Below are 15,267 nucleotides of genomic sequence, written 5' to 3'. Positions count from 1 at the left end.
GACTCCTCTCTTCTCGAGGAATTGAGAATTGATTATCTGAAGGGTGGTGATGGACTGAGAGTGGGTGATCTGAGGGGTGGTAATTGAATTGAAAATCCAAGGTTTTGTCTTATTGTGATGTGTTGGAAATCTGGTGGGGGGAGGAGGAGGATATTTGGGAGGTTTTCATCCTGTGTTTTGCGTGTTTCTCTTATAGTCCTGGGTTAATAAAATTTTTTTTCTTTCATTCTTAAGCTGGAGCCTGCTCTACTCTGTTTCTGATCACATCTCACAGTAGATACCAGGGAAGAAGCATTTTCATGGGGGCACTGGCATTGCACCAGGCTCAAGCCATGACACTCCTTCACGCAAACATCAGTCTGTACGAGGAACAGCCTACATGCACAGTCTGACATTAACTTGATTTTCAACTCCTCCTTAGATTTTAAGACTTAGAAGTTTTTTTGATATACAGTCAGACAAAAATGCAAGGATTAATCAGGTGAACTGATTATTAAATAAAAATATTTATTTCAGTTACAAGCACAAGGTTTCTCTTATATTGCTAAGGCACAGAATCAAGGACTGAGTATGTTGCTGGAGGTTAAAAAAGGAAAACCTATCAAAAGCACTTCAATCAAGTTCAAGTACCCAACTCACGCATCCTTGCCCTTCTCCTGCAAGATTCTTAATTCAAATAGAGTGCAGTACCTAACAACCCAGCAACTGCTTTGTAGACCTAAATAAAAGGAAACAATGGTCCCGGGGCAGATTCTTGTGGAGAAATTTGGCAAGGTTTAAAATTGGGTGATATGGAGTTTGGAGTGAGATTCCTTTGTGTTTGAAATACTGTGAGAAGAGACTTTTCCTCATATTGCTGTCATGGAGTTACACTTGGTTCCAAAGAGTATAACTCCGTGGAGTTATACTGTGGCGTTTCCATAGCTGTCTGCATTCTTCCTTCTCTTAATGCTGACAGATTGGAAAGGAGTGGATCAGGTTTCCAAATGAGTTGACTTCTTTTCCTTATATCTTATGGCATTATTTGTATAAGTGAACAAGCAGCAACAAGATCTGGTAAAGAAGAAAGTGTAAAAATTGCCTGGAGAAGACTGAAATACATGAAAATCCTGAAACACATCACAGGCTGAAGAGAGTGATTAATTGAGGTACTTTCTGTCAGTGACATGACTGTGTTCCCTGTTAGTGGTGACGTTCCCACTATCAGCTGTGGCAACAGGTACAACCTTGTCAAAGTCAACTGATTACACTAAGCAACACACTAATATGGCATATTCTATGCTATAATTTAGTAAAATATTACCATAACACAAGTGGAAAAATGTTAGTTTGTTAGTGTCCACTATAAAATTGAAACTTCTACCCAGTCCTCAATTCCAACATACAAGCCCTTTGGGATGATACTGCTTTCTCTTAGGGAAATGCTAAATTCTGCTTTGAGTAACTAATTTAATTTGTCTGTCTTGTTGTCATCTTCATTTACCAGTCCTAGAAACTGACTGGATTGCTTTGATCCATTCTGTACGCTCTGTGGATGAGGCTGCTTGCAAGTAATAGTGGATTTCATTTGCTGTGATGATTTCAAAGAGGATGTTGTCAGCATCATGCTTCTTGGCTACAGGGAAAAAATAAGGAAGTCAGCTATGAGAGAAAAAAGTCTTGTACTTTCAATATTTCCTCCTTTACACAATGTAAGGAGATCTCCTTTCTTTTTACAGCTGAGCCTGATCAGGCCTTCACAAACATTGGGTCCAAGAGATGAGTCTCTCTCTCTCAGCAAAACCACTCATGAATTCTGCACGTTTCACCTTCAGGAGTCACTGGTTTGTTGGTCTCAAATCATGGAGGGATCTGCAATCCTGCACACAGATCATATTCCCCAAACCATCCCATGCCTTGCCAGCTACAGAAATAAGATATTTGAGTTTATGTCATATCCATTTCTTTTCTGAGATGCCAACAAAATCCCTTGCTGGATATGATAGCCAGCCTCTCATGTGGAGAGGAGAATGCATGAAATTAATGTTTCTTGGTCCTTTCAGCAACACTGTTTCTGTTCCCACAACTTCTAGCTTTGGGAAGGAAGAGAAGGTGGACAGTAACAATTTTTTGGCATAACCATTTCTAACGTGAAGCTTCCATCCCAAATTCATTAACTAAAGAGTTTAAACTCAGCTTACTTTGCCTAAAGGCCAATTCTCCTAACACAGGGTTTGTGTCATCCTTTTGACCAGCCTTCCCCAAAGTACTTGCAATATACTAGATTGCCTATTGCTGCTTTTACCACAGTGCCCTTCCCCAGTAATTCATACAGAAAGAGAGAGATCAGTTATTAGAATTACTGAATTATTGTACATACATTGCTCTGGAATAAAAAACACTTGTGATTTTAGGAGGGGTTTGAAAGGAGGGGTTTTTCCAAAAACTTATTAGAGAGCTCATTCAATATGGTTCCTTACTGTCTGGCATATCTTCCACTGCTGTCACCACGCAGCCTCTCAAGTGAATTGCTCCCAATGGTTCTTCTCCCTGGGGAGGACACAGAATCAAAATGAAATGCAACACTTCTGAAACCAGTAGCATGTTAACATATGGCTACATTTTCAGAATGGAGACAAAACCATTTGTTACTTTGTATATCTCAGGATCTTCAGTCAGTGTTGACATGGAAGGTTGGGGGTGTGGCAAGAGAAAGGCTTACAAATAAATAGGTAAACTCTTGTGATTTAGAATTCAGGATCTGCAGAATACATAGTATGGGAATGGTCCCATTAGAAATACACAAGAAATAGGATGCCATGTCTCAGCCTAGCATGGCAAATACCTCAAATATAAACTGCAAAATTACTGCATTGTGTTAATTTGCACTTAGGACCTAATTTGTTTTGATCAAGTGAGAGTACACATTGATTCTAATTAATCACAAATAAGAGGTGAAAATACAGATCAGCGTTACTTATTCCCAGGTCTGGGTGGCACTTGCCACCCTGACTTTACAGCCCCAGAAACTATCCTTCACTCTGCTTTTCCAGAGGATGGCTAGGCCATGGAAGAACAGTCCCACTGTCCTGCCTGATCTCCCCTGTCACATTCTCATGCAAATACTCCATTCAGGTACTTCTACAGGGCACTGGATTCAAAACAAACAGGGAAATAAACCGAATCTCTCTTACTCCAGCCGGATCATAATAGTGAAGATATGCAGGATCATCTCTCAAAACAAACTTTCTCACTTTCCAGTTCTTCCTCCGATGTCCCTAGGAAAATTCAAAACCAGGAATGTCATGGAGCTGCTTGGCTTGCATGCAAATCTTACCCATACGTGAGAGGACAGGCAAACACAAAGGAGAAAAAACCTGAATATTCTGTACAGGAAATACTCACTGGAGTAGGACTTGAATTTGCCTTTTCTACATTCCAATCTTTTGCACAAGAACTGGGCTATCCTCTGCTTTATCTCTCCCTCTCATTTTCTTTTTTTCTCTCTCTTTTTTTTTTTTTTTAATTTCCCCTAAACATACCACACAGTCTGGTAGTTAATGACATTTACGTGAGTTCTGTAAGAACTGGGTTTAACTGCTTGCTAGAAAACATGGCTGCAAAGTGCCTTGCAGGAAGGCACCTTGAATTCTTGGCAAGGATGAGCTGAAAGTCTTTCTGTCCCTGCAAAGATAACAACAAAAAAAAAGCTTATCTGGCTTAAACATCCTGTAGGGCTCTCAGCTGAGAAGCTCAGGCAGAAATATGGACATAGGTGCCTCATGGCCCATTTTTGTGACTGAAAAGGATGGGTGTGGAAGCATTTTCAGCAGAAGCAGGGACCCTCCCAGGCAATGACCCACAACTCACTGAGGGTGACCAAGTGCAGACTAACAGTGGTGGAAGATTGTCATTAATCACTTCCTCTGGCATTTCAAAATACAACTTTCTCAATCACCTCCTGTTTGCATGGAAGCTCTTACTAACTAGGTTGGTAAGAATGTGAGGGAGTAAAAGAGCAGCAAGGCATGGGTCTAATTTCTTCCTTTAACTAAACTGATTAAAAAAGAGAAATACTTGTTAGCACCACCAAAAAGTTCTTAGCCCCTCAAAGACTATTTTAACAGTGCAGGTTCAGACTCAATATTAGGAAACATTTCTTTAGAGAGAGGGTGGTCAAACACTGCAACAGGCTACCTAGAGAGCTGATCAATTCACCATGTCTGTCAATGTGTAAGAAGCTTTTGGACAACAAAACACTTAATAAGGTGCTTTAACCCTTGGTCAGCCCTGAAGTAGTCAGGCGGTTTGACCAGAGGATTGTTGCAGGTCCCTCCCACCTGACCCATTTTATTCATTGAAGAATCCTGATTTTGCCTTCAGCTCACTGATATCTGCTTGCAATGGCCTTGGAGACATGACATTCACTGTATTGATTAAAGTTTTGCTGGAAATTAAAGTATCCAGTTATCTTCTGTCTTACACATGAAATATTAGTGACTGAAACAACTCCTTTGCTCAAGCATGCTGAAATAAATCCATGAAAGTTGGCAACTGAATCCAGTTTTGTGTCCAGAGGGACACAGGAGTGGCAGCTTTTTTACCTGACTTCAGTTTTGCATTGTACCAAAGACTTGTCACATCTTCTGTGTTAGGACTCTTTCCTAATTAAAGCTATCAACTGTTTTATTTTGTGGTTAGAGCAATTAACCTTGCAATATTTGTCCAGAGTCGTGCTGCTGTGCTGCAGCAAGTGTTCCTTGTGCAAAGGCAAGAGAGACAGAGAAGAAACCTGCCAAGTGTGGAGATGCCATAGGGTAGTTTCTCTCTTACCTAAAGCTTTTAATTGTAAAAGAGTAGTCTTGCACCCTGGAACATCATCCTAGTGACAGGATGGAACATGGGCAAAACTGACCTGTTTCAGCAAACATCCTTGTTTGACAATTGTGCCTCTGAATTCTTCTTTTAGGACCACATCATCATCACTGGAATATCCCTCACAGAAAAATCCACTGTCTGGCTGCAAGACCACAAGAGAAATGTTACAGAAGTTACACAGCTGCTGCATGCTTCTGTAGCTGTACCAATCTGGCATCTTTTTACTTCCCTCCATGCTGTTTTTTGCCACCCCAAAGAAGATATTATCATTGTTGTTGTTGTTATGGTTATTGTTAAATAATCTAACCTTTTACTGGAAGAGCCTCCCAGTGAAGTTGAGGAGCTCTCCAAACCACATGAACACATTTCAGTGGGAGGTGGGACTACACTTCTATGATACCAAGTCAAGACATTGACTTTCTGTGGCCTCCTCACACCACACTGGCATTGAATCAATCTAAAAATAATCCAAAAGCAAGCAGGTCATACATGGGCTGCTACAAGAAGCACCCCAAGAGGTCACAAGGCTGCCTTTACCAGGAGTGTCTCTGCTAACAGGTAAAGTCTCCCTAGCACAAATATATTTAGGAAAACAAATGAGTAGTGGGAGAGTCATTCTGCTGAAGCGAAATGATTCCATGTGGTAAGTATAAACAGAATTGTAATACCAATTTACTTGTTTTCACTTTATAGAAGACATACATTTTGTTAGCATAAGTCCATAAGCCAAATATCTTTCAAACAGTATTTGACTGTGATATTTCAAGTTCTTCAAAACAGGCCACAGAATATGAAGTAATAAATGGAGAAGGCTGGGTATGACACCCAGGACAGGTTACTGGGGGATATTAAAAACTTTTACTTCTTTGCTCACGGGCAAGCTGTGTGTGTGCACACTCACACTGTGTCAGATTTGATGGCTCTGCACAAAAATGGATTTGTAGCTTCTGCCACTCTGTGATAGCCCTGTGATAATGATTTACTCTCTTTTCTTCCATTGAATCAACAGGGAAACAGATGGTTAAATTCTGGTCACTAGTACAATTACCAGGAACAAACTCTAAGTTAAAAAGAACCCAGCTTAAAGGTGCGTACTATGGGAGCCTTCTATTATACTTTGAGAATTCTCTGCAAATTCATTTCCCACACTTAGTCTCAGCACTCAATTCACACTTATAAGGTGCCAGGAAAAAAAAAAAAAATCTGTCCTGGTTACAACTATTAAAGTGAGCAGGCTCATTCTGAGCATCACAGGAAAAAGACAATTTAAGACAGATGTCTCCACTTCTGTACAATCTTTCCTCCAGGATTTAAGAACTCCAAAAAGAAGCATGAGAAAAGCAGAGCATCAGTAAGTGAGACAGTAAAAAAACACAATACAATGCTCACAAAGTAATAGTAGGCGTCACTGAGATCCAGGAAGGGGGTGTCTGACAGTCCCTCTGCAGCTGCCTTGGACGTGTCCCCAGCAGGCTGTAGGTAGCCTTCATTCAAGAGGGAAGAGGCAAGCAGGAGACCTTCTTTGCGATTTCGGATGGAGCTGCTGGACACCAGCCAGTCAATCACACAGGTGCCTAGTTACAAAGGAACAAAATATTAGCCACAAACCAAGAGAGACATGAAAAAGCCTAAAAGTACACAGGAAACAAGCCTATTCCATGTATTCATCAATCTCCTGAAAAATGTTCTTAGTAACAATATGGGGAGTTAATCTAGGGAGGTTCCTGGCCATCCAGTGAGGTACAGCCTTTCCAGCTGATGGCAGGGGCTGGGACAGCTCTCAAACACCATTCCTGATGGAGAAGAGAGCTGGGAGGAGATGCAGGGCTGAGCTGGGAAGCCTCAAAGACAGAGACTGGGGATGTACAGAGGATAGCCAAGCCTGGATCTAAGCTGCCATGCTTCTAACGTAATGCTGTTCGAAATCACCAGGGTTGGAAAATACCAATAAGATCGTCAGTCCAACCATTAACCCAACACTGGCATGTCCCCTCCTAAGCAATGTCCTCAAGTGCTACATCTATGTGGTTTTGAGCACAAATACAGATTTGACTTTGAGAGAAACAGGAATTACAATGGGACACCATTTGGTGATGAAAAACCCAGAATGGAAAAATTCTTCTGTATAGAAGTGTTTCACACTACAATCTACTCAAAAGATTACTTTAATCTTTCTGACACAAGTAAAATTTCATTCTTCTCCTTTGTTTACCATGGCCATAACTGAGCACTTTCCCAAGATATATCCTTTGAGCATCTCCTGGGTTAGTCAAGAAAAAAATCAAACTTCTCTATCCTCTACAGAGCTTAGAGCTGTGTCACCTCTAGTTTTTCTGTGCTCCCTTTATTGTATAGAGGGACAGGAGCTCCTTACCTGTAAAGCAGTGATTAAACACTCTTTTATCTTTTTCCAGCTTCAACTCCTTGATTCCCTTTTCAGGATCTTTCATTGAGAGGTACAAAGCACTGTGCATAAAAAGTAGCACAAAAACTATTAGCAAATAAAAAGGTTTTGCCAGTTTGTACAACAATGTCATTGTCATCATGTTCAGCTCTCTGCAGAGCTGTAAAATAGCTTAGTTTCATCTCTTGCATCTCCTGAAAAATTCAAGTTGCAAAGCCTGGAGGTCTCACTACATTACTTCACAGCTGTGGGAGCACAGGGCAGAGTGCACAAAGGGCTCACCACATCTCCCTATTTTGAGAATGCAACTACTTATGGTGACTATAGCATGAAGAGAGGAACACCCACTGCTGAGGCACCTTCACAGGGCCCCACAGCCTCAGCAGGAGGGTTCGCTGCTGTGCTCTGTATTACCCAAAAGTCCTGGGCTGTCACCCTGATTTTCTAGGATTTTCTAAGTCTTCTGATGTTTACCTCCTTGTGGAGAACTTTATCACACACTGTCTGGAGATAACACATTGTTTTGCATTCCTTTATAGAGGAGGAGAGGCTTGATAGACTGTTGGTTTTACCAGTGGCATTGGAGAGGTGACACGGTCACCCTTCAATCCACTGTCACTTTTAGAAAACTATAAATGTTGGAGTCAGAAAATAAACTTCCTCTTTTGTTCTTCACCTTGGAGCAGCGGTGTGCGTCTGGTTCTTTCGTGTTTGATAGCGACACTGGGCCGAGCAGAAAACCTGTCCCTGTCCCAAAGTCTGCATGCTCTCTGATGATCTTGGCCCTGTGCAGTTTTATTGTCTTATAAGAACACTTCAGGCTTATTTTTATCTTGATATTTACAGCTCAGAGGCAGAAAACAAGTCATCCTTGATTTTGAAAAGTACTAACAGAATGCTTCCTTTTATCTCTTCTTCTCTCTTTGTCAGTTTCTTGTTCTTTGGCAGGCACCACACCCCCCTCACCATCCAAAAACTAGGCTAACATTAGAAGAAGAGAAGATGGAGAGCAAACAAAAGGTCTAAAATATTTTTAGTAATAAATGATTTATTGTATAAAATGCTTCTCCTGGAAGAGTCACACTTTAGCTGGCACACCCTCTTGCACTCCATTATGCCCAGGAATCTCTTTATCAGCAAAAAATATTTGATAAAAAAAAGCATGTTTTGGTAAATTATAGTATATTCAAAAAGATCTTCCCAGTTCTGATTGCCAGCTCATTTCTGACACATTGTACAAACTGAAATTTTTAGTCAGGCAGAAAGGGTTGTGAGAGAATCCCTGGACAGACAGGCTCATTGTTCTTCCTGACTAAGGTTACATATCTGACACACTGACTGCAGATGGAAGTAAATGAGAGAGCAGAGCCATGAGAACAAACCTCAGATTGATTGTTTCAGGCAATCTGATGGACTTTCTTGTGGATTTTCTGGCAAATCTTTGGCCTCCATCTATGCGATGAATTGCTTTCTTGATATCCCGCACCCAGGCATCTCTCTCCTCCAGGTAGGCAGCTTGAAAAAAGTGGTCCTGCTGCTTGGCCACTGTAAGCTTGAAGACAAACTGGAATAATAAATTACAGGGGGTGTTTTTAAAAGTTGTTTTGGTGTAGCCAGTTGGGCACAATTAAGATACCACAACATACAGCCTACCTATGCCTAAGGACTATAGAAAGTGCCTTAGAGACACAGTAAAATGATAGAAACTCTAAAGAAAACCATGAACAAGCACTGCACATAACTGAATCCTTTTGTTACTTCACCATCACTGATCCTGACATCATCAGCACATCCAAGGTGTGCTGTGGAAGCAGCTCTCTAGTCGCAAAGAGAAACAGACAACTTTCCCATGCACTGTTCTGGGAAAGGCTGTAAGAAGCTAGAAAAAAAAAAAAAATATTTATAAGCAATTCTTATATTAACTTGCTGCACCTGGTGTTGTGAACATGTGGAATGTGTTATGGAGATATGTTTACCAAAAAGGTGGTCTCTTAATTAGCCAATGGTGACGGTGTTTTAATTAAAGGACCAATCAGGTCCACCCGTAGTGAACTAGAGTATTAAAGGAATGAGTTTCTTAATAAAATATTTAGTCTTCTGTGAATGCATGGAGTGTGGCACTTGTTTATCTGTGTTGCTTCTGACTCAATAGCAACAGTATGTGGCACCAGTACAGCTGCTGATTCTAACTTTTGCTCGGAAGTTCAACACAGCTGAAAAGCTGAAGTGATTCCTTGGAGTAGCTACCTAGAACAGAAGCTAGACAAGATTAAGAGAATAAAAGTGGATATTTATTAAAGGCCTTCAATAGGTACACCTTGGGCAGTCAGAAGCCTCCAAGGGGTTCCACCCAAGATGGACAACGGTCACAAGTTTTTCAGACAGATTAATTTTGGGCCATTTACATATCAGGGGTTCATATTCCCATTACAGCTTCAGGTAATGAAGTCATGTACCCCCAGTTTCTTCCCCCCAACTCACTTTTGTTTATATATTCAGGGCCTGGAACAGTGAGGTGTCCTTGAGCTTCAGGCCTAGAGAATCATTTTGTCTGACCAAAATGTGAAGACAGTAGCTGACACTCTATATGGAGTTTTAGAGTTGTACACTAAAGCAGTACAGGATTTGAAAAATGTAGAGGTTAAAATCCTAAGGCATAAGAAGCACCCACCCCCTGCCGGCTTACAATGGATGTAAATTTTTTTTAATGTTTAGAGACACGTGAGCAGTCTGAAGAAGGAAAAATACCTCACATCATATTCAGCTACTGAGTCACAAGGGAAGAAAAAGTCATATGCTAGAGAGTATTTGAGTATATTTGCAGCCTAGTAAACCTTTAATGGCTTGGTAGGGAGATGACACATCCAACCCTTGGCTACGCCTTAGGATCACCTATCCAAACACACTAGCAACAATGAAAAGACTATATTTCCAAAAAAATGAGAATAGATCACCTAGAGGTAGTTGTAAACAGAAAAAATAACAATAACCTGAAAAAAACCCCAAACCAAAACAAAAAAACAAACCCTAAAACCATCCAACATAAGTTCACACTGTTTGAACTCATTTCCATCCAGTGATGATCTGGATGGAAAATCTGGATCTAATTATTCTGGTTTCCACTTCCTCTAAAATATAGCTCCCCTTGAGTGACACTAATTTGTTCTGTAGTCGTGTTATAATAAATATCACAGGTTCTGACTAAGCAGTTGTCTAAAAATGCCAAGCTAAGCCACAAGCCAACAGCACGACTTGATTAGGGCAAGGAAAGCAAAGGCTACTGTCAAAGAACAGCAAATTTACATTAGTGAAATCAGCACTCTGAATGAGTCTGCTGAAGTCCACGTTTGTAAAAGATACATTTCTGAACATCCCTCACAAGCATTTTCCAAACTATGGCTAACAGGAAAAAATCTGACACCCTGAAATTGTGCAGAAGTCCAGCTGAATTTCATGGAAGATACATTTCAAACTTATAAAGCAACAAGTCCTCAAAGTCCATCTCAGATAGAAAAGTAGCCTTCTCTTATCTGATACTGTTCATATTTCCAGCAATACTCACCTTTTCTGTTATGCAGGAAAGACATACTGAAAATTAATGCACAGTGTATGACTAAAGCAAACAGACAGATCTATCCAAATCCCAATATTCAACAGTCAAGCTAACACCCCAGATTAATAGAATGAAATACCAAAGCATTGATGAGATTTATTACCAAAGGAAAAAAATGGCCTTCTCAAAGAGCTGAGAAGCAACCTAGAGTGAAATGCTAAGAAGAGTTTTCATTTCCAGCACACAGAAAAGACTGGCAAAGCCATTTCTTCTTAGCATTTACAAAGTTAAGCCAGTAAGTTAGATAGACTTCCAGGCTTCCTCTGAAATTGGTAAAGAGGTTGATTCTCCAATCCTAGATATGACCAAGCCTCCCTCTGATGATGTATACCTGGTTGTGTTTTTGAGAAAATTAGATGATTAGACTAAACTAAATACCAACATTTTACATATTTAAATAGAGAGAGATGAATTTAACTGAGCAACCAAACAGGATAATGCTGTCCTCAAGAAAACCATGGGGAAAATGGAAAAAGCTGAATAATATGAGAATTTATGTTACATTAAACAATGATAAAATTTTAAATCAAGGACAGCAGACAGTGGTGAATGCATTTTGAAATATAATCTCAAAATATGCAGTTGCAGCCCCTTCTGAACAGGCTTTATCTGTGCTTAACAAATCCAAGATTGGTTCTTTTCCCCTCAGCACCTGCAAATTGCAACTAATGTAGTAAACAAAGCATGTTGGTGATGTACTCTGAGCTTTCAAATGAAGTCCTGGTGCAGACACACATGCTGATTCAAAAATTTAACCAGAGAAATATGGAATTTTGTTTGTGGCCCAATAGTCCCTGTTCCAAACTGGGCCCAGACAGATGAAACTATCCTTAAAACTGACCCAATGAGAATTATCCCACTATTCACCATACAGAATTCCTGTCCTAAAAATATACTTTCATTCCTAGCCATATAAACTTAAGAACCAGAGTAATTCTCATAAGAGGAATAACTGTATGCTTTGACCTGTAACTAGTGAGAAGCCAGAACAGAATGCAGAAACATTGAATTCAGCAGTACAGTAAAGCTGTAAAATGAAAGATGTAAAAATAAAGATACTTCGTTTTCAAAGAATACATGTAGGAAGTTAGATGTAATAATATTGAGCAGTACTTGTAAGAACAATCCTGGTGATAGCTTTGTTCATATTAATTAACGTGTTCAATTTTTGGCTAGTTGAAATTTTCAGAGAAAATCTATCTCCAGGGCTACTGGTTTATGGACTTGCAGAACAATCTCACCACCTCAATATGAAGGATCTGCTCCAATACCTGCTGAAGTAATTTGGATTGTTTCCACCGACTTCAGCAAACTCTGCAGCAAATCTCATTTATGGAAAGCTATTTTGGGTGCCCCAACCCCTGGGTCTCTCTTTGTCTTTATTGTCCCTCAGAAAAGACCCCAAGAACTAAAATGAAACATAATGTAAAGCTTATTATGTAAACACCCAATGTAAAATGAAGCATAACAGAAAAACCAGTGCAGCCAAAGGAATTACTGTCACCCTTCCATAAAGATACAATGCATCTTCTGGAGACTGGTGAATCCCAAAGGATGCCTTTGGGCAGGTGAGGATCTCTCTCACTCTGCCTTCAGCAGACATCAGATACTTCAGACCTCTGTGCCTACTTTGTTGAATGCACATATGCTGGTGAATTATTTTTCCTTTATTGTAAATATGTTACTGACATTTTCAAGCAACTATTGTGAAACAATGTTGATGGCAGTGCCTTTCTGAGAGTTAAAGGAAAAAGCCAAAACTCAACACAAAACTGTTTGGAGAAGAATGCTTTGTGAGAAAAACTTTATTTCTATCATTATAATCTAGGTCCATGATACTCTTGCATAATACCCTTCATACCTCATGTATAGAGTAAGGAGTGTTGTGCTGAGGCTTGTTAATAAGATAATCAGCACAGGATTAACAGCAATCTTTATTCTCTGCCCCATCCTTTTTCTATACTGTCTCAAAGATAGCTTGGAAGTTAACAAGCCCTTTCTCTTGACAGATTGTAAGTCTAAAAAGACATAGTAAGAATCAGGGTGTGTTTTTTTTCATATAAATATGGGTTCTGCAACAACAACAAAAAAAACCCAACACCACCCTCCCCGCCCCCCGCGCCCCCCCCCCCCAATAAAACAGGAAAGAAAGAAAGCAGAAGAAAGAAAAGAAGGAAAAAGCAAAGCCAGCAGGTCCAAATCTGACACAAGGGATCCTGATTCCACTTGCTACCAAACCTCACTTTACTCATATGAAAAAGTAAAGTTCACCATCTCAGCCATGTCTCACACTTTCTATTTTTCTAGTACTCTCACAGAGACTTTTATCTTTAGTCAGGTATCCCTGTGGTAAATTTCTTTAAACTATGGTGGAATAATGTTCCAGATTCTGGGGGACCCCTTTGTCAGAGGAATTCATGGGGATGTCATGTCTATTTGATTAAACTGAGTTGACAAAATAATAAATTACTAATGATATGATTCTTTGCCCATATGAGAAATCCTGTTTTACCAACTATTTTTCAGGAACCCTGTAACAAAATATGTGTGTCACAGCATTTATCTCCTTCCTGTCTGAGCAAGCCAGCTGTTCCTTGACAAAAAATAAATGTTTCTCCTGCTCACAAAATATTGTCCCACTACCATTTTTCTGTGGCACTTAGATTTACATTTAATTCAAGAGTTGTTGCCATTCAGCTGCAAAAACTCCTCACACCAATTAAATTTAGTTCTGCTCTCTGAGAAATTCAGAAGTTTAATAAAAACCAACCAACCAAACCCCAAGTGCTTTCTGAATTATTCCTCTTGAAGTGTCCTGAATTCAAATAGTGCACAATTCCAAGCCTGCTTGTGACCTCCTAAGGCAAGTGAGAATCTCCGCTAGGATGAGTGCCAGGAATTTGCAACCATCACCCTTTTGCCTTTTCAGTGCTTCCAGAAGTATACTGTCAATTCTTTTATAAAAAAAGTACATACCATTCTTTTGCCAAAATCTTGGCATGGGCTGTGAATAGAGCTTTCTTTTAGTGGGATCATCCCTTTGGGACTGTTATCAGCCTTCCGCTTGTAGAATTCAATTCCATCTTCTAAGAGCACAACCCACATTGGCTTCCAGGTATTAAACATGCTGCCCTGCATCAATAAATCACAAATCATGTTCAATGAAGCACTCTTCATGTGATACCCAAGGAAGATATGAGCTTCCAGGGAGTGTATGATTGATGCTAAAATAACTACAGTTTGTGTTTCAAAGGGAACATGCCACAACCTCACCCATCCTACTATGCAGTTAAATATTGTTGTTATTTTTCTGGCCACCATATATTTCCCCTTGTAGTTGCTCTGCCAGTGGAAGCCACTGTGGATTTAAATAAAAGCAAAGGCTTTGTCCTATGGACTGTACTACAAAAGACTCTGAAGCAGAGGTTGCTGCGGAGTGGCAAACACCTTCCCAAAGACTGGATATGCCTGTGGCCCCACACACTGTCTTGAGGCCAAGGTGACATGACCTCTTTAATCTCACTATTCTTCCTTGATGTTTAACTCAATTAAGTGCAACTGAGTAGACTGTGGCTATTTCCTGTTGCCTCTTTGCCAAGATTCCACAGTATGTTTCCCGACACCTTCCCAGAGTTAGTCTTCTCTTCCACTCAATCCAAAACTACCCCACTTACCTTCTTAACCAAGTACCCCTCCCTTATGCGCATTGGCTCTCGCTCCATGGCTTGAACAATCCTGCTCTCAGCTCTGTCAGCGCTGGCTGTCGAGTTCCTCTGGCAGCAAAGTCTGTGGGATGGTGTTTTTACAGTACAACTGTGTCATTTCACAAGTTCCTCTCAATGCTAATCACAAGCCCATTTCCTCTTAGAGAGTGAGAGATAGGGAAATGCAGAAATACATGTCTCTGACAGCACAGACAACAGCCTGACAAAACACTCCATCCTCTCAAATACAGGCAGCCTCGATGACAGAGTCCTGGGAAGTTAAATAAGCACTTCAGTGCTCAGTCACAAGAAACTGGGCCTGCTCTGCAAATACATGAGCTCTACCAAAACACACAGGGCATGGTGCTGCTGCTGCCTGGTGTGTGCCAAATGATTTCTGAGACAGGTTTTCAATGCATCAATGCTTTCACTTCACCCTGCCTTCCAAACCTGGCTCCGTGAGGGCAAGTTTGTGGGGTCTGGTAGGAAGGTGGAGGACCCTCACTTGGTTAATGAGGATGCGCCCTCTGCTGACATAAGAAATTTGTTTATCAGACTTGCTCAGGATTTGAATTTTGATGCTGAGGCCTCCCAAAGACGTCCGCTGTCAAATAGGCACAAATGGATTAGACCTGTGCATTACCTAAAGCACTGACCACAAAATGCTTTCTACAGTCATCTTTTACTTG

At 40.4% G+C, this 15,267-nt stretch overlaps 1 protein-coding gene across 1 annotated transcript; it reads right to left on the bottom strand.

Moving 5' to 3' along the window:
• Positions 1-487: 487 nt before the first annotated feature.
• Positions 488-14,700, bottom strand: PLEK (pleckstrin). The gene is made up of 9 exons (XM_059840977.1): positions 14,549-14,700; positions 13,851-14,006; positions 8,644-8,825; positions 7,232-7,323; positions 6,247-6,431; positions 4,895-4,999; positions 3,174-3,257; positions 2,460-2,529; positions 488-1,615 (listed from the first exon to the last, which is right to left on the bottom strand). The coding sequence occupies exons 1-9, from the start codon at positions 14,594-14,596 to the stop codon at positions 1,476-1,478; spliced, it is 1,062 nt and encodes a 353-aa protein (XP_059696960.1). The 5' UTR covers positions 14,597-14,700; the 3' UTR covers positions 488-1,475.
• Between the last annotated feature and the right edge of the window lie 567 nt (positions 14,701-15,267).

Source organism: Haemorhous mexicanus, chromosome 3 (genome assembly GCF_027477595.1).
Source record: "Haemorhous mexicanus isolate bHaeMex1 chromosome 3, bHaeMex1.pri, whole genome shotgun sequence".
Taxonomy (NCBI): Eukaryota; Metazoa; Chordata; class Aves; order Passeriformes; family Fringillidae; genus Haemorhous; species Haemorhous mexicanus.
The sequence above is the reverse complement of the archived record's forward strand: the minus strand, read 5'-3'. Positions and strand labels throughout refer to the sequence as shown.